Genomic DNA, 24205 nt, shown 5'->3' on the forward strand with positions numbered 1-24205 from the left:
GAGATGGAGTCTCACTCTGTTACCCAGGCTACAGTACAATGGCATAGTTTTGGCTCACTGCAACCTCCACCTCCCGGGTTCAAGCAATTCTCCCACTTCAGCCTCCCAAGTAGCTGGGACTACAGGCGCATGCCACCACACCTGGCTAATTTTTGTATTTTTAGTAGAGAAGGAGTTCCACCATGTTGGCCAGGCTGGTCTCGAAATTCTGAACTTGTCATCCGCCTGGCTCAGCCTCCCAAAGTGCTGGGATTACAGGTGTGAGCCACCGCACCTGGCCAAGAATATCAACATTTTTATCCCAATATGGGTATATAAGCAACAGAAGACTGCCTTTTCAGGACAAAGAAAATCTCTTTAAATGGTAATTAGCAAAAGGAACTCATCTCTCTCAAGTAGATGGGCTAAAAATATAGAGTCCAAGAAGTATATAAAAGCATCACCCTTGGAGAACCATACGTATTTATGAGAGAGGAAAAGAGAGAGCTATCTTGTAAAACTGGCTATTGCTATAACAAATGTTGACAGGGATGTGGAAAAGCAGAAACCTTCATACACTGCTGGTGGGAATGTAAGATGGTGCAGTCACCACACCCAGCCAAGGCCATGTTTATATTTTATTTTTATTGTTGGTCCTAATGACTCATTGCACAATTTTCCCCTGCCAGAAGAGGCTCTCTTAGCAATGCTGCTTTCCAAACAAAAGCCAAAATAACAGTTACTGTTCACAGAGGAGACCTCTGGAATAAAGGTACTTACGAGGTTTGCGAGGCTGCTTTGGGTGAGGAGATTTGCTATCTCTACCTGTGGATGAACGCTTCCTTCCCTGCTTTTCATTTAAATCAAAGAAAAACTGACAGGCTGATTCTTCCTGGAATGGCCAAATGCAGAAGATTAAATATTATTCAACCAACCTTTAGATAAGTAGCCAACCACTCACATACAAGGGAACATTCCTGCCATGCCATATCTTTCTTTCTTCTCAGTCCTTTCTGCATACTCTAAGGAAGCAAAATATCTTCCCAATTCTGATGCCTGAACTCTCAGTCACACATCAATGCTTACCCAAACTACTGCCAAATTCATCTCTTTGGAAAAACAAGTTAAAATGCAAGTTATAAAGTAATTCTTGCCTAAAACAGAACAACATGAACCCACCCAAATTCACTCTTCCTTTTTCTCTCAACAGGGACATAGTGTAGTCATACAATTTCACAGGTCAAATAAGCCTAATTCAGCCTTGATTGAGAGATGAAAAGGTTGCTCGGAAAGAAAGAAAAGTCTGAGAAAGCAGACCGTGCATGCTAGTAAGAGAACTTGACCTTCCTTGCTTTAGTGGGGAAAAAATTAATTTGAGAAAACTCTGCTCTTAAGAGAATTTCTTCAGAGTGAATCTTATTTTCCTACTGGCTCCTACTGGCAATCATCATAAAATCACAAATTACATTGCTATGAAACTGCTAGGGCCTTGCCTAAAGAGCTAAGAACCGATAATCAACTTTAGTCAAAGACTTTACAAATAAAACTGTAACCCCAAACGTATGAATCCAGTTTGGACAAAGAAAGACCTAATCTATGAAACTGTTAACCCCAAACTACAATAAAAAACACTAAGTTTAGTTAAAATCTACTAAGATTTTCTAAACATCATCATGATTTCCCAAGGGGGAAAAAAAAAGATTTAGATTCTAAGGATTAAACTTGTCTTATGTACTAAACTATAACCAGGAAAAGAACACATGTAATGGGCAACCCTGCCCAGAAAATGCCAGCCCTCAATCAGAACATACCACAGGGGCAGGAATTTGCTTTCCTATGGATGCTTCCTGCCCAGATTTTCTGTAAGGGTTTTCAGTGACATCCGGAGGCTGTTTTACCAGTTCTGCTGCATCCATTAGCTTCATGGGAACAATACTGAATGCATAAAGATACTTTAGAGAAAAAGAACATAACGACATTAGGGGATATACTATTTACCCAACTGTAATCAACCTATTTTACTGTGAAGATTTCAGGGAAAACATGTGAAACTAAGTAAAATTAAAAGAACAGCAACCAGCCCATCCATAGCTCAGAGAATAAACAGTAAATCAAATGCCAATTCAGTGGCCTCTGCAGGGGCTCACCAAGGGCTGACAAAGAAATGAACAACAAATCAAAGCCCCAGCCCTCACAAACCAGGAGTTCTCACTCGAATAATGGAATAGTAACAACTGTCCCCTAGAGGGACTTGCTCTATAACACTTGAAGACAAACTGCTTCTGCGTCCCTTATCTTTGTGTACTTTGTCCACAGAATTGTGGCACTGCCATTCATTTTTCCTAAAGAAAATTACAAATGAACTTGGGGTTTCTCTCTCTTGATATTATACAAATTCTGCTATATATGCTAATAAAATTTTCTTAAGAGACTAGCAGCAAAGAAGTAAATATTCATATAAATATCTGGAATCTTGCACTAATGCCACAGATATTGAAAACTTTAGATAAGATATAGATGTTTAAACTTACTACTGATTAGGGAAATGCAACTAAGTAACAATTACATATCATTTATCACATTGGCAAAAACTTTAATAAAACTTTGATGAGGGCCGGGGGTGGTGGCTCATGCCTGTAATCCCAGCACTTTGGGAGGCAGAGGCGGGCGGATCACCTAAGGTCGGAAGATAGAGACCAGCCTGACCAACATGGAGAAATCCCATCTCTACTAAAAATACAAAAGATTAGCCAGATGTGGTGGCACGTGTCTATAGTCCCAGCTACTCAGGAGGCTGAGGCAGGAAAATCACTTGAACATGCAAGGCGGAGGTTGCAGTGAGCCGAGATCATGCCACTACATTCCAGCCTGGGCAACAGACAGAGACTCCATCTTAAAAAAAAAAAAAAAAAAAAAAAAGAAAGAAAGAAACTTTAATATGATCCAGTGAGAAATATGGAGAGAGAAAAACAAAACAAAACAAAACACACCGCTGGGGTAGGGGTACAAATTGGAACAAAATTTTTAGATGAATTTAATAATGCTTGCCAAATTTTATAATGTGCACACCTTTTGACTAAAATATAAGTTGCTTATGGCTGAGGCTAACATGTCCCTGAGAATAAAACAGACTGAAAATACTAAGTGTTATTCAGTTTGAAAGGGCAATTAAAAGAAAAATTACAAATCTAAACTTGCTAAGAATTGGGCAAAAAAGCTGAAAATAGGCTGGGAAATTTATGTGGAGGTCAAAGGGGAAGCAGGTATGAGAGGGTCCAGCAGAAGAAAACATAGCTGCCAAAGTGTTATGAGTCCGTCAGCAAGTTTGGCCTGGACTTAGCTGTTGCAGGAGACGTGGTGAACTCTGCCCTGTATGACATGGATGCTGGGCAAAGAGCTGTCATCTTTGACCAATTCTGTGGAATAGAGAATATTGTGGTAGGGGAAGGGATTCACTTTCTCATTCCATGGGTACAGAAACCAATTATCTTTGACTGCCGTTCTTGACCATGTAATGTGCCAGGCATCACTGATAGCAAAGATATGCAGAATGACATCACGGTGCACATGGGGGCCTGTCACTAGCCAGCTTCCTCGCATCTTGACCAGCATTGAAGAGGATTATGATGAGCGTGTGCTGCTGTCCATCACTACCGAGATCCTCAAGTCAGTGGTGGCTCACTTTGATGCTGGAGAACTAATCACCTAAAGAGAGCTGGTCTCCAGGCAGATGAGCAATGACCTTATGGAGTGAGCAGCCACCTTTGGGCTCATCCTGGATGACAAGTCCTTGACACATCTGACCTTTGGGAAGGAGTTCACAGAAGCAGTGGAAGCCAAACAGGTGGCTCAGCAGGAAGCAGAGAGCGCCAGATTTGTGGTAGAAAAGGCTGAGCAGCAGAAAAAGGCAGCCATCATCTCTGCTGAGGGCGATTCCAAGGCAGCCAAGCTGATCGCCAACTTACTGGCCACCACAGGGAACAGCCTGATCGAGCTGCGCAAGCTGGAAGCTGCAGAGGACATCACATACCAGCTCTCACACTCTGGGAACATCACCTCCCCTCCAGCGGGGCAGTCCATGCTCCTCCAGCTGCCCCTGAGGGGCCACCCTGCCGGCACTTCCGCGGGCCAACTGGGCCACAGCCCTGATGATTCTTAACACTGTCTTCCTTCTGTCCCCACCCTAGAAATCACTGTGAAATTTCATGATTGGCTTAAAGTGAAGGAAATAAAGGTAAAATCACTTCAGATCCGCGCCCCCCCCAAAAAAAAGCTTAAAATATTATGAAAAAAATATATCGATTTGCTTATCTTTTGTATGCTTTGTCTATGGCATGTGATAGTGGAATAATCTTCAGACTCTTTATCTGCCTATTTTCCCACTTCACTAACTGTTCTTATTTTAGCTGTCTCAATCCATAATAGGTCAGTTTTGGCCCTGGGAAATCAGAAATGCTCTCAGGGAAGTGAGAAAAACAATCTACTTTTCTGGTATATTCTCTTTCATCAACTGCACTGTTTTCCAGTACAAAGATAGATTCCAGGTATCACTAAGATATCCCTCAGGAAATCTTAGCCCTAAGGAGGGCTTAGGTAAGTCCCCTGGGTTTTTTGCTTTTTTGTTTCCTGAGACAGAGTCTCACTTGGTCACCCAGGCTGGAGTGCAGTGGCCCGATCTCAGCTCACTGCAGTCTCCGCCTCCCACATTCAAGCAATTCTCCTGCCTCAGCCTCCTGAGGAGCTGGGATTACAGGTGCCCCCCACCATACCTGGCTAATTTTTTTATTTGTTATAGAGATGGGGCTTCACCATGTTGGCCAGGCTGGTCTCAAACTCCTGGCCTCAAGTGATCCGCCCACCTCAGCCTCCCAAAGTGCTGGGATTACAGGCATGGGCCACCATGCCCAGCTCTTTGGGGTTTTTTTATTTCAGCTAAATGAAGTTGCTAAAAGAAGTAAGCAAGCATCTGAGGGCAAATTCACAAATACCCACAAAGACAACCACATAGATGTGAAAGTAAAGGAACACTGTTCATTTGATATTTTGCCTTTATTCCTCTGGGCCTATTTTCCCAAACCCTTCTTTAAACTCTCCTACAAAAAGACCCAAAGAGACTTGACCTTTCATTACCGTATCTTTACAAGGAGTCTCCGAAGCTGCTGGGACCTTGCAGTGAGGGAGAAAAGAAGATCTGAATGCTAAACTGGGCAAGAGATACATTTATCAGGCAGACCGTGAGTATCAACTTTCCACCAAATAGGCAAATCTTTACCTTTTTCTTTTCTGGATTTCCAACATTTGCCAGAGCTATAAACCGGGTGGCATGCTGTGCATTTTCCTGTAGAACGACATGGTTTCTAGAACATATTTGAGAGACAAAATATTACAATTTTACTTTTGATTTGCAATGACAAAACATGTGGACTCCATGGGGCCATAAAAAGAGCAGAGGTCCTCAGTTCATCACAAGTCAAATGATTTCAGATAAGTTACTATCTATCCATCTAATAGGGCAACGATCCCTACCTCACAAGGCTGTTTTAGGAAGAGATGAGATTATGTCTTCAGAAACCATCAAAACTCCAACTTTTGGCTTTAAAAGAGTTGTAAAATTAGTAAAATGTTGACAATAGTTCAAGCTAAGTGATGGGCACATGAGGGTTCATTTTACTATTGCCTCTTCTTTTGTGTAATAAAGAGCTAAAATAAAATAGGCCAGGCACTTTGGGAGGCTGAGACAAAAGGACTGCTTGAGCTCAGGAGTTTGAGACCACCGTAGGCAACACAGTGAGACTGTCTCTACAAAAAAATTGTTTAATTAACTGGGTATGGTGATGCATAACTATAGTCCCAGCTACTCAGGAGGCTAAGTTAGGAGAATCACTTGAGCCCACAAGGTTGAGGCTGCAGTGAGCCATGATCGTACCTCAGCACTCTAGCCTGGGATACAGAATGAGATCTTGTCTCAAAAAAAAAAAAAAAAAATGTGTAGTCCTTTGTGTCTGGCTTCATTCACTTAACATGAAGTTTCAAGGTTCAACCATGTTGTAGCACATATCAGTACTTCATTGCTTTTCCTTGCCAAATTACATTTCATCATATATTTACCACTTTTAATTTACCCATTCATCAGGTGATGGACATTTGGGTTGTTTGCACTTTTGAGCTATTATGAATAATGCTATTATGATCATTTGTGTACAAGTTTTTGTGTGGACATATGTTTTCCCTTATCTTGGGACAGGAATAAAATTGCCATTACCATGCTGCTGACTCTTATGTTTAACCTCTCAAGAACTGCTAAACAGTTTTCCAAAGCAGCTGCACCATTTTACACTCTCACCAGCAATGTGTGAGGGTTCCAATTCCTCCACATCCTTGCCAACACTTGTTATTATGTATTTGTCTTTTTGACTACAGCCTTCCTAGTGGGTATTAAGTGGTATATCATTGTGCTTTTGATTTGCATTACCATAATGGCTAATGATACGAGCATCTTTTTATATGTGTATTGGCCTTTTTTTTTTCTTTGACACGGAGTCCCTCTCTATTGCCCAGACTGGAGTGCAGTGGCGCAATCTCTGCTCACTGCAAGCTCCGCCTCCCGGGTTCACGCCATTCTCCTGCCTCAGCCTCCCGAGTAGCTGGGACTACAGGCGCCCGCCACCGTGCCCAGCTAATTTTTTGTATTTTTAGTAAAGACAGGGTTTCACTGTGTTAGCCAGGAAGGTCTCGATCTCCTGACCTCATGATCTGCCTGCCTTGGCCTCCCAAAGTGCCGGGATTACAGGCGTGAGCCACTGCACCCAGCCCTATTGGCCATTTTCATATGTTCTATGAAAAACTGTATTCAGATTCTTAAGAACTGTGTACGTTTTGAGTGGCTTGTTCTCAAAACTTCTGTTTTTGCAGTATATTTTTAGAGAACAAGACATTTTTCTGGAATGCATATATGGAGATTTAACAGAAAAAGCTGTATCACCTATGATTCTGCATTAGGCTGTGGGATTATGGTAAGGGGGGTATTCTCTTCTTGCTCACTTACATTTTTTTTAACTGGCAACAAGTGTATACTACTTTTGTAAAAAAAGAAGGAAAATAAGTTATTTTAAAGATAATCCATACCCTTTATCAGTGAAGATAATTCTGAGCTTTTACTTAACTCGCTCACTTGTAAAACACTGGTTTTCTTGGCAATATATACTTTTTTAAAGAATTAACTTGACCTCTATATACCTACTATGTACCCACAAAAATTAAAAAAATTAAAACTCCACCTCTGAGTGCTAAATAAAAAAAAGAAAAAAAAATACTTTATTGGCTGGGCGCAGTGGCTCATGCCTGTAATCCCAGCACTTTGGGAGGCTGAGGTGGGCGGATCAGGAGGTCAAGAGTTCAAGACCAGCCTGAATGACATGGTGAAACTCCATCTCTAATAAAAATACAAAAAAAAATTAGCTGGATGTGGTGGCATGCACCTGTAATCCCAGTTACTCAGGAGGCTGAGGCAGGAGAATCGCTTGAACCCAGGAGGCGGAGGTTTCAGTGAGCCGAGATCATGCCACTGCACTCCAGCCAGGCAACAGAGTAAGACTCTTTCTCAAAAAAAAAAGACAAAAAAAAAATTTTTGTTATTTTTCCTTCTCATTTACTTTTAATTAACAACTAAAAATTGTATATATTTATGGCATACAACATGCTGTTTTGAAATGTGCATATATTGTGGGATGGCTAAATCAAGCTAATTAACATATGCATTATCTCATATTTATTTGTGGTAAAAAAATTTTTAAAGAAATGGGGCTCCCTATGTTGCCCAGGCTAGAGTGCAGTGGCTATTTACAGGCGTAGTCATTGCACACTACAGCCTAAAACTCCTGGGCTCAAGCGAGCCTCCTGCCTCAGCCTTCCAAGTAGCTGGAATTATAGGCACACACCACCATGCCTGGCCCTGAAAAGGAAAAAACTGATACAAGTTCTTGATTCTGAAACTGAAGGAATTCCAAAGTGATTTCAACTTAGGGAACAAACTCAGGGAAGATGAATGACTTGAGAGTCACTTATTTCACTGTCTGAGTAACCAAATGGAACCAAGACGTTATATGGTTAAAAACGAACAAGAGAAGTTTATATAGAAGATCCATGGCAAATTCTTCAAAAAGCCAAAGAGAATGAAATGCTACTCACCGATATGGAAGCCTCTCATAATAGGTCTTTTCCAAAGCAGCAAAATGATATCTTGGTTTCAAGCCCATGGCAAGACTGGAAACCAAAGCAGAACCACATTTTTTGGTATCCACTTCTCCCTAGTAAACAAAAACTTAGTCATCCATACAGACCAAAAGTTATCAAGAAATGCAAATAAATAATAAGACATTTTGAAATGTCTTTGAAATTTACACATGAATACAAATGCGGGCAGAAGGAAATGCACAGTGAATTTCATACATATGGCAATCAGAGAAAAAAATCTTAAATAAGGAAGAACTATTATGAATGTAGAAATAGGAACAACTGTTGGAAGCCAGAGATTAAAAGGTTACTCCTCTATATTAATGCCCAAAACATAATTAAAACCTTTTTTGGAAAGTAAGCTCTCCCTCTGGAGCCCACAGACTGAGCTTCTAGTTGCTTTTTTTTTTTTTTTTTTCTGAGATGGAGTCTTGCTTTGTCGCCCAGGCTGCTGGAGTACAGTGGCACGATCTCGGCTCACTGCAACCTCTGCATCCTGGGTTCAAGAAGCGATTCTCCTTCCTCAGCCTCACTAGTAGCTGGGATTACAGGCACGTGCCACCACACCCAGCTAATTTTTGTATTTTTAGTAGAGATGGGGTTTCACTATGTTGGTCAGGCTGGTCTCAAACTCCTGATCTCGTGATCTGCCCGCCTGGGCCTCCCAAAGTGCTGGGATTACAGGCGTAGGCCACCACACCCAGCCTCTAGTTTGTTTGTACTGCATCTGTAGTTCACAGGTCCAGAGAGTCACAGTCAATTCAGAAAATCAAAGTGAAAAGCTAGGTTTCAGGGCTCCTAGGATCCACAGAATATCTGGTATAGAGTACTCAAGGACTTCATCACGAGCATATAATCTTTTATTTTGCTTGAGTCAAGGAAGTAGCAGTTTCAGGAAGGGCATAACCACACCCTTCTTAAGTAACATGAAGTTTGCCCAAACTTATTCTTGTTCCCAGAACACCTCAGATTCTGTTAACAACCAATTAAGTGATCTCTCACCCACAGCATTATTTATGAACTCTATTCTAAGAGAAGGTATTACTTGGAAATAAGCTAACCAAGTTTGTTTTCCACTACGTAAAGCAGGAATTTTCTTTTGTCTTATGCTTGTTTCCTTCAGGTTTCTGCTGAAGGGCAGGGAATTAGCTTTGAGGTTGGTCCTAGCATCTTAGGGACTGGTGAACTATACTTTTCTCCTCCATAAATATACTGTATGGTTATTTATAAGCCTTGATCAAAATCAATTTTTAGCTCCCTGCAAAACGAAGGGGCCTCATTTTCTCATCCTTCCTTACAGAGCATCACATGTGTCTTTCTCTCTTCCTTCATCACTTTAGCAGCCCTTCTCTAGATCTTCCCTAGCTTTGCTATATCCTTGTGCTCCAACCAGCACTACCCCTTGTATTCTAGGTAAAGAGTAACCATGGGTTTGTCAAAAAAGAAGAGAGCATCCTCGATAATGCCTGGTATCCTGCTGGCCTTTCTGGTCATGGACACATGGTGCTGAAATTGGCAAGGGGTGGTGTACAGGTTCCACTTCTGGATCATCACTGATAATCCTGAATCCATCCATGGAGATTTGTCCCCAAATGCATTCTTACATTTCCCTTCAGTGAAGCTCAGCCAATGTTTTCTGCCCTCACATATAACCTTTTCAAAATATTCCTTAGGCTTACCACCACCAGTGTAGTATTTCACTCCCCATGATAGTTGTCACTCCTGGTGTACCATCCTTTTCAAGATTACTCATAAAATATTAAAATCTGGCCAGGTATGGTGGCTCACACTTGTAATCCCAGCACTTTGGGAGGCCAAGGCAGGTGGATCACTAGAGCCCAGGAGTTCAAGACCAGCCTGGGCAACCCCCTCTCTACTAAAAATGCAAAAATTAGACTGGGCGCGGTGGCTCATGCCTGTAATCCCAGCATTTTGGGAGGCTGAGGTGGGCAAATTACTTGAGGTCAGGAGTTTGAGACCAGCCTGGCCAACATGGTGAAACCCCATCTCTACTAAAAATTCAAAAAATTCTGCCTGTAATCCCAGCACTTTGGGAGGCCAAGGCAGGCAGATGGTCTGAGCTCAGGAGTTCACAACTAGCCTGGGCAACACAGTGAAACCCCGTCTCTACTAAAACACAAAAAATTAGCCAGGCACGGCAGCGTGCACCTGTAGTCCCAGCTACTTCGGAGGCTGAGGCAGGAGAATTGCTTGAACCCAGGAGGCAGAGGTTGTGGTGGGCAGAGATGGCGCCACTGCACTCTAGCCTGGGTGACAGAGTAAAACTCCATCTCAAAAAAAAAAAAAAAATTAGCCAGGCACAGTGGCGCATGCCTATCATCTCAGCTACTCAGGAGGCTGAGGCAGGAGAATCGTTTGAACCCGGGAGGAGGAGGTTGCAGTGAGCCAAGATTGCACCAATGCTCTGCAGCCTGGGTGACAGAGTGAGACTCATCTCAAAAAAAAAAAAAAAAAATTTATCAGTGAAGCCTCAAAACATTAAGAGGCTTAGGAAAGGGCACTTGAAGCAGAGAGTATTAAAAAAATTCCTTTATAACTAAGATTTCAGCAGTCTCATCTATGAAGCACACTTTCATGAAATTAACTTTTGCTTTGGTCAGTTGATATAGCTTTTAGAATCCTGAAAATTTTCACAAAAGACTTCTAATAAAAGTACCCAAGAGCTAAAATACTCAATATAAACAGGAAAAGAAAAAAGGCCCAACTCAAGCCAGTGCAATTTGCTTTTAGAAATTCCAACTGAACAAGTACTACTCACAGAAGAATTCCCAAAGTTCCCCACATACTTGGGCCACGGGGATGTGAGCAAGATATCAACACCCTTAAACTGGGAGGTTGTACATAGCATCGTTCTCAGAGAAGACACATCCTTGGGACTAAAATTATAACCTGGTACTGGCTCATTTAAGGACTCTGTGCCACTGAGGTACACAATCTGCAGCCCCGAGCTTCCAGTGAAGATACCTTTACGACCTGGGTTCAAAGAAAAACGAACAAATTTTAGTCAAAATTGCAGAATGAAAAGCCATCAATAGGGGGATGAATCTCCCATGATTCTCCTATGTCCCTGCCATTTTACATATCTGAAGTGTAAACTCTCCAGCAATTCCCTTCTGGCCGCTAGGCATCAATGGTGAATGGCTATAACAATATTCCTGCTCAGTAAATACAAACAGCCCTACATGGAGGCTGCTGAGCCCACAGGCCAGTATGTTTACACCAGGTACCTTACAAATATTACTAGAAAAAGCTAGGAAGAGAAGATTAGAAAAAAGGCTTTCTGCCTTCTAGAGAAGACTCTACATGGACTTAAATGCAGACATCAGGACACAGGAAAAGGCAATGAGAAGAAAAATACAGTTCTAAGGAAGCTACAGTCTAGAAAAGATGCACACGATGAAATCTCGTCTCTACTAAAATACAAAAAATTAGCCAGGCATGGCAGCGTGTGCCCATAGTCCCAGCTTGGGAGCAGGCAGCAACTTCCAAGTGAAGGAAAACATTTGGAAAGAGCAAGTGTTTAGGAAAAATTAAAGACTCTACTCTCTTCTAGGGTTGGTCCTGGCTTGTGGCCTTGTTTCTATTCCCTCCTGTTGCCGTCAAGACCTTGCTCCATCAGTTTTCACCTCCCTTTCATCTACTGAGTCTACACAGCTGGCGCTTTCTGTTCAGAAAAAAACATGCTCAATCATCCCCATCCAAAATGAACACGCATACTAAGAAACTTCCTCGTCTTCAGTTTTGAACTTCTGAAGAGCAGTCCATGCTAAGTGCTTTACCTGCTTTTTGGTTTTTTTTTTTTTTTTTTGGTTTCTGTTTTTCAGATGGAGTCTTGCTCTGTCGCCAGGTTGGAGTGCAGTGGTGTGATCTTGGCTCACTGCAACCTCCACCTCCGCCTCCCGGGTTCAAGTGATTCTCTTGCCTCAGCCTCCCGAGTAGCTGGGACTCCAGGTGCCCGCCACCATGCCCAGTTAATTTTTGCATTTTTAGTAGAGATGGGGTTTCATCATGTTGGCCAGGATGGTCTCAATCTCTTGACCTCATGATCTGCCCGCCTCAGCCCCCCAAGTGCTAGGATTACAGGCGTGAGCCACTGCGCCCAGCCTACTTTATTAGTTCCTTAAGCCCCTGCAATCAGTTTCCTTCTCCCATCACTCTCTTAAAGGTCACCCTATATCTGCCAATGTTCTCCTGAAACTATGTTATCTTCACTTAGATTCCTTGAAGTTGACAATATCTTCACCTCTCAAACAGTCCTCTAAGCACTTTTATGTCTTTTTTCCTACCCCCAAGATGAAGATATACCATCCCCACCCACCAAGGTACTATCATCTACGTGCTTCCCTTATGACTGTATTTCTTCCTTGATTTCGAGACCAGCCTGACCAACATGGTGAAACCCTGTCTCTACTAAAAAACACAGAATTAGCCGGCCATGGTGGCACACACCTGTGACCCCAGCTACTGAGGAGGCTGAGGCAGAAGAATCGCTTGAATCCAGGAGGCAGAGGTTGCAGTGAGCCGAGACTACGCCATTGCAATCCAACCTGGGCAACAAGAGCGAAACTCCATCTCAAAAAAATAATAATAATAATTCTCACTTCCAACTATATGTTGGATGTCTTACCAGTACTTCAAGCTCACTATCACATGTTCACTACCAAGCTCTTTGCTTGATCCTCCTACTGGATCCAAAAAACCTATTTCACAGAAGTAACCCAAGTACCTCAGCTGCTCTTTACACTCCTGACACTAAATTCATATAGTAAAATGGCTGCCAAATATCTATAGTAATGCCCTTAATCCAAATCTACAGACTATACCGAGAACTACATAAGTCAGACCCATGTTAAAATATACAACAGAATTTCAAAATGTGTATCTGACATGTGTAGTTAAAAAGAAACAGTGCTCACTTCAGCAGCATATATACTAAAACTGGAAAGATAAAGATAAATATTAGCACGACACCTGCACAAGGATGACATGCAAATTCATGAGGAGTTCCATATTAAAACAACAAAACAAATAAAGTCCTTCCTTCAATTTTTGCTTAAAGAAGTCTCATAGGATTAGAACAAAATAAGACTGGTAACAGGGGGGCCACAGCCAAACAGAGACAAAAGGCCAAGATGAACTATGATGGGGAAGGAGAGAGAAGACATTTACAGCAAAGGAAATGAAGAAGCTTTCTAGAGAAATAAGACCAACAAAGAGGAAATGTGAAGAACAGTAGAGTCAATTAAAAAAAAAAAAAAGTCAGGCACAGTGGCTCATGCCTGTAATCCCAACACTTTGGGAGGCTGAAGCGGGCGGATCACAAGGTCAGGAGATCGAGACCATCCTGGCCAACATGCTGAAATCCCGTTTCTACTAAAAACACAAAAATTAGCTGGGTGTGGTAGCACGTGCCTATAATCCCAGCTACTCAGGAGGCTGAGGCAGGAGAATCACTTGAATCAGGGAGTCAGAGGTTGCAGTGAGCTGAGATCACGCAACTGCACTCCAGCCTGAGCAACAGAGCGAGACACTATCTCAAAAAAAAAAAAAAAGAAAATAAGCAGTTGAATGATCTAAGAGGCAGCAGACTGTCAGCAGGTGGGGGGAAAACAAAAGCAAAATTTGACAGTGCTTTTGAAAATGGCCAGACATTGAAAGAGCCACTAAAAGCAATACAGAGGACTGTGGAGGAAACAACTTTAAGCTGGAACTGAAGAGTGTACCTGGAACCAGAAAAAGGAGAGTAAAAAAAAAGTTAAAAATCCCCAAAGAACAGTACTAAAAGTGTGAGTTGCCAAAACCTTAGAGTGAAACCTAGAGCGATAAATAGTTGGGAGCCTAATTAACAAGTAAGCTGCATATATCCAGCAAGATTGTATGGTAAGGCCACATACATGAAATTTCCTTTGTGTGAACATAATTTATACCTTAAGTATCCCATATAGTGTAGACAAGGAGTTTATCCCTCTAGTTGGCTAAACAAGTGTGTACTGGGTTGTGGCAACATAACGAGATTAGGGCTAAGTGGCAGAAATAATAAAGGAAAAATGCCACTGTTCTAAGGGCATTGTCCTAAAGGTATAGCAGCACATATACAGACTTTGGGAAAAAACCCTCCAAACTCCATTATCTCAGGCTGTAATCACTGAAAAATCTAGCCAAAAATTTCCTGGGACACTAATTCCTGAGAACGCTGTATTATGTTCATTACAAATACAACAAATATCGGCCAGGCACGGTGGCTCACGCCTCTAATCCCAGCACTTTGGGAGGCCGAGGCAGGCGAATCACGAGGTCAGGAGATCAAGATGATCCTGGCTAACATGGTGAAACCCCATCTACTCTAAAACTATAAAAAATCAGCCAGGTATGGTGGCACACGCCTGTAATCCAAGCTACTCAGGAGGCTGAGGCAGGAGAATCACTTGAACCTGGGAGGCAGAGGTTACAGTGAGCCAAGATCGCGCCACTGCACTCCGGCCTGGGTGACAGAGCAAGACTCCGTCTCAAAAAAAAAACACACACACACACACACACACACACACAAATATAACAAGTATCAGCTTACCCAGATAAGTAATGTTTTCAGCTAATTCACATCCATCAGCATCCTGGAAATATTTTACTGTTTCCTGGTTATTAGCACCAAGCACATATGTCTGAATAGGAGCTAGTGAGGGAAACAGACATGACACCATATATTTACCAGATCTGCTTTAGAACTTGAGATATGCCTCTCTATAGAAAAAATATTTACAGCAAAAGTAAACAGTCCATGCATTCACATTCCCCATATTTAGCAATCCTAAATGTGGAACTGCTATCCACTAAGGATATACTACACCCAACCTTGTAGCTTGACTATTTTCTGTTTTGTTTTGTTTTCTGAGACAGAGCCTTGCTCTGTCACCCAGGCTGAAGTGCAGTGGCGCGATCTCGGCTCACTGCAATCTCCGCCTCCTGGTTCAAGCGATTCTCCTGCCTCAGTCTCCCGAGAAGCTGGGATTACAGACATGCGCCACCATGCCCTGCTAATTTTTGTATTTTTAGTAGACACAGGGTTTCACCATGTTGGCCAGGCTGGTCTCGAACTCCTGACCTCAGGTGATCCGCCCGCCTCAGCCACCCAAAGTGCAGGGATTACAGGCATGAGCCACCGCACCAGGATAGTCTCAATAATGAAAAACAACTTAAATTCTTAAATACTGAAAATTATTCTTAAATTCTTAAATAATGAAAAACAACTCAGCAAGAACTGTGGCCCTTGAAATTTTATTAGAAATCGTATGTTAAATAAAAATAATTTCTATACCTTTCTTGATGCCAGTCTTATACTCCTCCCATTCAGCATCTGGGGTGGAGCCAAAGAAATTTCCTACACACAACAGCAGCTAAAATGAGTTTTTTAAACAGATATATGAGATTTTAAAATATCAAACAGTACATAATTGATAGTAATATTTAACTAGTTATTCAATAGTTTCAAATCAGTTTATTCTTAATCAATTTGCAGATTTCAACATACAATTCTTTAGCAGCAACTGTTAAGTTACTGATTCTATGAATTATTAAGTTTTGGCTTTTGGCTGTCAAATTCATGTTAGAGTCAAGGAACTAAACTTTTAAAAGAAGTTAGAATTCAAGGACTCCTCAAATTCCCAGTCCCACTCTGCCACTCATGGCTCTCTCCACATATCCTTCCCTGGAATATACAGTAATATAAAAATAGATCTCTAAAGATCCCCATGTGAAACAAACAAAAAAAAACTTAAAATATCAGAAACTCTGAGAAATACAGGGCATAAAAAACACATTTCCTGACTGTTGTCTTTACTCAACCTTTAACCCAATGAACAAATTATCCTCATACCTGGAATACTCTCTTCTGTACTCTTAAGAGTTTACAGTCTAGTTGGCAACCATACACAACATTCATATAGAGCTTTTAAGCCTACGATGCATTGGTATATATGTTACCTGACTTAATCCTCACCACATTCATGAAATAGATCTGTGCTTCCCAAACCCGGGGGTCAGAATCACTTAGGGAAGTGTTGCTAGTCTGTTTTCAGTTTTTTGTACAGGGATAAAGTAACAAGATTCAAAGTCAAAAAATATAAAGATCAATAGTATAGTAAATAGGTCTCCCTCCCCTAACCACTCAGTAGCTACTAAGTTCCTATGCTCATGAAGGGAACTCAATTTAACAAAAATGGTATGTGTTCAATCAAGACCTAAAGGAGTGCAAACTTTATTTTTACGTGCGACTACAAAGGTAAAATTAAATTCAGTAAAAACAAACATCTTACATCAAAGTTTCCACTTTTCTTCTGAATTGCTCGAACTCTATTGAACAAAATATCAAACTTTCCTTCAACATCTCCACAAGCCAAGCTGCAAACAAAGAGATAAACATTATAGCAATTCAGGAAACAAATGGGCCTGCCAGGTTTGGTATATACTAGCCTTTTGGATTAGATAGATACATGATTTAGTCTCTCTGCAGTTACCTTGCAAGGTTCAGAGCACGTAAACCACTGGGTAGATCCACTGAGGGTCTCACCAACACCTCCCACTCGCCATATCTAAAATTTAGCTTATCATTTACTCCACAATTGAGCCAGCTTCTCCTCATTCCTAAGTTTTGTGGACATGTCTATGGCTGACAGGGTCAACAAGAGTCAAAAATACCCCATCCAGTCGCCAAGTCCCATCAATCCCTTTTTCCAGACATCTCACATTCATTCTATCCTTTTTATTTTGACTCCTCCTATCTTAGTACAGGGCTTCAGTCATTCATTTGATAAACAGGCTCTGGACAGCTACAATACGCTAAGTACAATATGCCAAGTATACTATGAACATGTTAGCAGTACAAGGTGGAGGAAGACTCAGTTTAAGCCTCAAAGAGTTTATAATCAGGGAAAGGAAAACACTCTAATCTTTATAAATTTGTAAGAAAAGGGCTACAACAGGAGGTATATGTGAAGTGTTATGGGGCAGGAAGTAGAAAATGGCAAGAGCTGACATCGGTAAGGTAAACTGGCCCTAGGTTGTGAAGGGACTTTTACTATCATCTCATTTCTGAGTGTTTCTGATTTATATGGTTTTTCCATGGCTTATATCATTTTCTTAATGTGTTTTAATTCATCTTGAAATATTAAAATTTAATTGTTTTGTGAGTGTGTCTTTCTGGCATGCTTTTATTGTCCACCTTGCCAAACTTTTTTTCTTTTTCTTTTTCTTTTTTGAGACAGGGTCTCACTCTGTCACCCAGGCTAAAGTGCAGTGGCACGACCTTGGCTCACTGCAACCTCCACTCCACTCCACCCCACCCTACCCCCTTCTTATGGCAGAGGAAGAATCAGAGAAAAATACAATGAATCTAGTGTTAGACTCAAAGTAGAGAATACACTTATGTTTCCTCTAATGCCTTCTTTTCTTCCTATCCATCCTACATAAAGTTGTCAGCTTAATGTCCTTTCCTCAAAACATTAAGAGGTTCCCCACTGCCTACAGAACCACAGCTTTCCACAGGCCTTGACCTGTCATCTTTCTTTTTTTTTTTTTTTTTTTTTTTTGAGACGGAGTCTCGCTCTGTCGCCCAGGCTGGAGTGCAGTGGCCAGATCTCAGCTCACTGCAAGCTCCGCCTCCCGGGTTCCCGCCATTCTCCGGCCTCAGCCTCCCGAGTAGCTGGGACTACAGGCGCCGCCACCTCGCCCGGCTAATTTTTTGTGTTTTTAGTAGAGACGGGGTTTCGCCGTGTTAGCCAGGATGGTCTCGATCTCCTGACCTTGTGATCCGCCCGTCTCGGCCTCCCAAAGTGCTGGGATTACAGGCTTGAGCCACCGCGCCCGGCCCGACCTGTCATCTTTCTAGTGCTTTCTGCAAGTTTTCTTAACTCAAACCTTACTTACTGGCAATTTGATTACTCTCTGCCTCTGTCATTCCCTAGGGTAGTTCCACCCTACCCATCCTGAATCTAAGCTTTTCCCATCCTTCAAGGTTTAGCACATTTCTGAAGCCTTCCTGGCTGGCTCAGAAGTCATCCCCTTCTCAAAACCTCAGAAAACCATATTACAGCATTTCAGAGCAAGCTCTGTCATAAACTAATAGGACTTTTATTTATATTTTGAGCGCCACCTCCTCTAGGAAGCCTTCTAGTACCTATTAGTTACCAATTTCTAGTGTTCCCATAGGATCCTGCATTTCTTCCATCACAGCAGTTGTCATATGGAATTATCATTGTTTCTGGGCGATCCACTGTCCAGTTTATACATCATGAGGTGCCTCATCTCCTCATCTGGGCCCTTTTCCAGTGTTCTCTATTCCGCTGAATAAAAATAGAAATCTATGACCCAACAGGGCCAACTCCTTTTCACTCACAATTAAACCATCACAAGCCTTGTTGATTTTACTTCCTTAATAAACTTTAATCCCTAAACTTTTCCTCTGTCATCACTCCACCTAATCCCAACTGTTCTCTACTTTGGCTCTGATTTGTTCTCCACATTGCAGACAGAACTGCTTTCCAAAATGAAAATTTGATCATGCCAAGTCATTCTTAAGCATTTCAATAACCCTTTTAGGTTAAAGACAAAAATACAGTTATGTGCACATAACAATGTTTCAGTCAACAAGGGACCACATATATGATGGTGGTCCCATAAGATTATAATGGAACTTAAAAATTCCTATCACCTAGTGATGTCTAGCCATTTGTAACATCACAGTGCAATATATTACTCATTTGTTTGTGGTAATGCTGGTATAAACACCTACTGGGCTGGTGGTTATAAAAAGTGTAGCACATACAGTTAGTACAGTATACAATATTTGATAATGATAATAAACAACTATGTTACTCGTATATATATAATATTTAGTATGCTATTGCCAGGTAAGGTGGCTTATACCTGTAATCCCAGCACTTTGGGAGGCCGAGGTGGGCGGATCACGAGGTCAGGAGATCGAGACCATCCTGGTTAACACGGTGAAACTCTGTCTCTACTAAAAATACAAAAAATTAGCCGGGTGTGGTGGCTGGCGCCTGTAGTCCCAGCTACTCAGGAGGGAGGCGGGAGAATGGCGTGAACCCGGGAGGCAGAACTTGCAGTGAGCCGAGATTGCGCCACTGCACTCCAGTCTGGGCAACAGAGTGAGACTACGTCTCAAAAAAAAAAAAAAAAAAAAAAAAAAAAATTTAGTATGGTATGCTCTTTACTGTTATTTTGCAGAGTATACTCCTACGTATTTAAAAAAAAAAAAAAAAAGTTAACTGTAAAAAAGCCTCAGGCAGGTCCTTCAGGAAGCATTCCACAGGGCACTGTTATCATAGGAGATGACAGCTTCATGCATGTTATTACTACTGAAGCCTTTCCAGTGGGACAAGATATGGAGGTGAACAGCAGTGATACTGATGATCCTGACCCTGTGTAGGCCTAGACTCATGTGTGTGTGTGTGTGTGTCTTAGTTTGCAACAAAAAAAGTTTAAAGCCAGGCACAGTGGCTCATGTCTGTAATCCCAGCACTTTGGGAGGCTGAGGCAGGATAACTTGAGCCCAGTGAGCCCAGGAGTTCAAGACCAGCCTGGGTAACATAGCAAAACCCCCTCTCTACAAAAAATACAGAAATTAGCTAGGTGTAGTGGCTTGTGCCTGTAGTCCCAGCTACTCAGGAGGCTGAGGTGGGAGAATCACTTGAGCCCAGGAGGTTGAGGCTGCAGTGAGCCGTGACTGCACAATTGCACTCCAGGCTGGGCAACAGTGAGCCCCTGTCTCCAAAAAAAAAAAAAAAAAAAAAAAAAGTTTAAAGGGTAAAAAGAAAAAATAATAATAGAAAGAAGCTTGTAGAATAAGGATATAAAGAAAATATTATATATACACAAAGCTGTACAATGTGTTTTGCATCTTAGCTCTGTTATAACACGTCAAAAAGTTTTAAAAAACTTAAAGTTTATAAAGTAAAAGTTACAGTAAACTGAAGTTTATTGTTGAAAACAAATAATGTTTTTATAAATTTAATATAGGTGAAGTGTACAGTATTCATAAAGTCTACAATAGTGTAAAGTAATACATTCACTCACCTCTTACTAACTCAGAGAAACGTTCAGTTCTGCAAATTCCATTCATGATAAGTGTCCTACACGAGTATACCCTTTTTTTTTTCCTGTATACAGTATTTTCTTTTTTTGTTTTGAGACAGAGTCTCACTCTGTGGCCCAGGCTGGAGTGCAGTGGCGCGATCTCAGCTCACTGCAACCTCCACCTCCCAGGCTCAAGCCATTCTCCTGGCTCAACCTCTTGAGTAGCTGAGATTACAGGCACCCGCCACCATGCCCGGCTAATTTTTGTATGTTTAGTAGATACAGGGTTTCACCATGCTGGCCAGGCTGGTCTTAAACTTGTGACCTCAGGTGATCCACCCACCTCGGCCTCCCAAAGCATTGGGATTACAGGCGAAAGCCAACACACCCGGACAGGTATTTTCACTGTACCCTTTCTATATTTAAATACAAAAATACTTACCGTTGTGTTACAATTGCCTACAGTATTCAGTACAGTAACATGATGTACAGCTTTGTAGCCTAGGAGCAACAGGCTATATACCATTTAGCCTAGGTGTATAGGAAGCCATACCATCTAGGTCTCTGTAAGTACACCAAAGATGTTCGCACAATGACGAAATCGCCTAACAACTCATTTCTCAGAACATAACCCTGCTGTTAAGCAATGGATTACTCTATTTCCCAAGGCTCAATCCTAACTTTCTCGGGAAGCCTTCTTGACTCCTACCATTAAGCCAAACACGCGCCTCTTATGCACTCTCCCACAACCATGAATCTTTTCTTCCCAAAATTTACCACTATTGTTTTTTTTTTTTTTTTTTGAGACAAGGTTTCAAACTGTCACCCAGCCTGGAGAGCAGCAGCATGATCACAGCTCACTGCAGTCTCGACCTCCCCAGGCTCAGGTGGTCCTCCCGCTTCAGCCTCCCAATTAGCTCGGACCACTACGCCCAGCTAATTTTTTTTTTCTGTATTTTTTTGTAGAGACTGGGCCTTGCTATACTGCCCAGGCTGGTCTTGAATTCCTCCACTCAAGCGATCCTCCTGCCTCGGCCTCCTGAGTCGCTGGGATTACAGGCGTGAGCCACTGCACCTGGCCCTATCACTATGGTAACTTCACATTTATCTGAATTCCCCCCCTTTTTTTTTTTAGACTGAGTCTCGCTCTGTTACCCAGGCTGGAGTGCAGCGGTGCAATGTCGGCTCACTGTGCAACCTCAGCCTCTGGGTTCAAGCGATTCTCCTGCCTCAGCCTCCTGAGCAGCTGGGATTACAGGCACGCGCCACCACGCCTGGCTAATTTTTTGTGTGTATTAGAACAGACAGGGTTCACCACGTTGGCCAGGCTGGTCTCGAACTCCTGATCTCAAGTGATCCGGCCACCTCAGCCTCACAAAGTGCTAGGATTACAGGCGTAAGCCACCGCGTCCGGCCATTATTTGTTTTGTTTTTTTGTGTTTGGTTTGGTTTTTCTTTTGTTTTGAGATGGAGTATCTTCTGTCGCCCAGGTTGGAGTGCAGTGGCGCGACCTCGGCTCACTACAACCTCCGCCTCCCGGGTTCAAGCGATTCTCCTGCCTCAGCCACCGCGTCCGGCCCATTATCTGGATTCTTTAGTGCCTGTCCCTCTAGACTATAGGCTTCGTTAAAGCAGAAACTCGATCTGTTGCAACACCTACCACAGCGTCCAACACACCTGCAATTCTTCAATAAATACTTGATGAATGAAGACACCACCCGCGCCCCTCCTCCCCGCAAAAAGAAGTGCGCCAGGGAAGCGTCCCTATCTACTCTGTCCACCACTGCCCAGGGCCCATCAGTGGGCCCAATGGCTAAGAGTATTTGGTGACTAAATATATGGGGACAGGAGAAACGAAGGGGAAAGGATGTGTCAGAGGCCAAGACTGCCCCCTAAGATGGAGGAGGCCTAACTCTGGGAGGTTCCGCCTCTCCCAACGAGCGTCGCCAAGAAAAACCCCTTCAGAAGCGAAAAAAGCCAGGAAAAGAGGCCAGCCCCGGCCAGGAAAAGACATCACCTAAGCTCCCCAGTAGCCCAGTGTCTCTGCGCCTTTTCCTTCTCCCTTCCTGTCACGGGAAAGACTCCCGCCCGTGTCGACCCCTACACACACGAAAGAGACAGAAAGAGAGAGGCTTCCATTCACGGTCACTCACAGGCGCAGCGGTTTCTGTGCCATCTGTCCAAATAGTATGAGTTGTGACCGCCACCTAAAATTGGGAATGCGAATCTGCGCTCCTCGGAAAAATGTGACCGCGCAACAATCAGACGTCAGCGCCCTGCAGCCAGTAACGGTTCACTTACTTACGGAGACCGCCGAGGGACAGAAGCCTCTCTCAGGTGGTTGCGCCTCAAGAAAGAATCAGGAGGAAAGGGGAGGAGTGAAGAGAGAAAGAGGAAGTGACCAAAAGAATTACAATTACAATTTTTTAAATTACATTTCAGAGCACTTGAAGCGAGTGAATGGCTAAGAAGTACAGAGCAGAATGTCGGGTTCTAACCTAACCTAACCTAACCTAACCATATCGGTGTAGTGGGCAAGACACACCCCCTCTATCCACGTTTTTTGTAAGTTTTTAACCTATCAAAAAGTTAAAAAGTTAAAAGTCGGGGCGGCTAATGCCTATAATCCCAGCACTTTGGGAGGCTGGGGCGGGCGGATCACTTGAGGTCAGGCGTTCAACACCAGCGTGGGCAACATGATGAAACTCCGTCTCTACTAAAAATACAAAAATTAGCCGGGCATGGTGGAGAATTGTCTGAACCCGGGAGGCGGAGGTTGCAGTGAGTCAAGATCGTGCCATTGCACTCCAGCCTGGACAAGAGCGAAACTCCGTCTCAAATTAAAAAAAAAAAAAAAAAAAAGTTAAAAGAATAATGGCTATTACCTTGATTCATAAGTCTCAGCATGTTGCCAAATTTGCTTGTGTTCCCTTTCTCTCAAAGTGCCCAAACCCTTCCATTCTCACTGGATCATTTGAAAGTAAAGTGCAGGCAGGGCGCGGTGGCTCACGCCTATAATCCCAGCGTTTTTGGGAGATTGAGACCATCCTGGCTAACACGGTGAAACCCCGTCTCTACTAAAAATACAAAAGATTAGCCGGGCGGGGTGGCACGTGCCTGTAGTCCCAGCTACTAGGGAGGCTGAGGCAGGAGAATCGCTTGAACCCAGGAGGCGGAAGTTGCAGTGAGCCGAGATCACGCCACTTCACTCCAGCCTGGGAGACAGAGAGAGACTCCGTCTCAAAAATAAAATAAAATAAAGTGCAGACAACAGGAATACATCTGCATGCATCTCCTAAGATTAGGACATCCTCCTACATAACCATCATAGTATTAATACAGCTACGAAAATTAACATTAATTATTCAATATTATCTAATATACATCCATATTTAAAGTTCTCCATTTGTCCCCCCAAATTGATTTTATATTTGGGGCTTGTTTTGATTCAGATCCAATCAAGTTTCACACTTGCATTTGGTTCTGTCTCTAGTTTATTTTAATCTACAAAAGCCCTCCTACCTATTTGGTTTTAGTTTTTGTAATACTGACTTTTTTGAAGGGTTCAGGCCAAGTGGTAGGAAACAAGTGTGTAAGGAAATGGAAACAATAGAGAGATCCTGACGACTGAGGGGAAGGAAAGACTCATCAAGGACATCTAAATAATTCAAAATTAATTAAAACATAAGATTAAAGAAGAACTACAGGCCAGGCACAGTGGCTGATGCCTGTAATCCCAGCACTTTGGGAGGCTAAGGCGGGAGGTTCACTTGAGAACAGGAGTTCAAGGCCAACCTGGGCAACATAGCGAGACCTCGTCTCTACTACAAATCTTGAAAGAGAAAAAAAAGTGCTTCTTCTCCGAGAAAACACCAAATGGTGGATG

At 42.5% G+C, this 24205-nt stretch overlaps 1 protein-coding gene, 1 non-coding gene and 1 pseudogene across 22 annotated transcripts in view; 2 read left to right on the forward strand and 1 right to left on the reverse strand.

Moving 5' to 3' along the window:
* CWF19L1 (CWF19 like cell cycle control factor 1) overlaps nt 1-22638 on the reverse strand; it is a 35707-nt gene extending 13069 nt beyond the window's left edge. For 3 of the 21 annotated variants that reach the window (XR_013397754.1, XM_015147801.3, XM_015147800.3), the window contains exons 1-10: nt 22473-22582; nt 18412-18566; nt 16542-16626; nt 15545-15623; nt 14801-14902; nt 10991-11205; nt 8167-8285; nt 5252-5336; nt 1791-1931; nt 760-871 (exon numbers count right to left, since the gene is read on the reverse strand). Coding sequence is in view for 15 of the 21 variants with exons in the window: in XM_015147801.3 (XP_015003287.2) it covers nt 760-871; nt 1791-1931; nt 5252-5336; nt 8167-8285; nt 10991-11205; nt 14801-14902; nt 15545-15623; nt 16542-16626; nt 18412-18479 (1006 nt within the window). In the remaining 6 variants the exon portion in view is untranslated. 21 annotated transcript variants of the gene reach the window in all.
* On the forward strand, nt 2144-4138 carry LOC144331046 (prohibitin 1 pseudogene; annotated as a pseudogene).
* LOC114670187 (U6 spliceosomal RNA) lies at nt 13141-13248 on the forward strand. The gene has a single exon (XR_003719671.1). It is a non-coding gene; the product is annotated as a U6 spliceosomal RNA (small nuclear RNA).
* Nucleotides 22639-24205: the final 1567 nt, after the last annotated feature.

This window comes from Macaca mulatta, chromosome 9 (genome assembly GCF_049350105.2).
Source record: "Macaca mulatta isolate MMU2019108-1 chromosome 9, T2T-MMU8v2.0, whole genome shotgun sequence".
NCBI classification, from domain to species: domain Eukaryota; kingdom Metazoa; phylum Chordata; class Mammalia; order Primates; family Cercopithecidae; genus Macaca; species Macaca mulatta.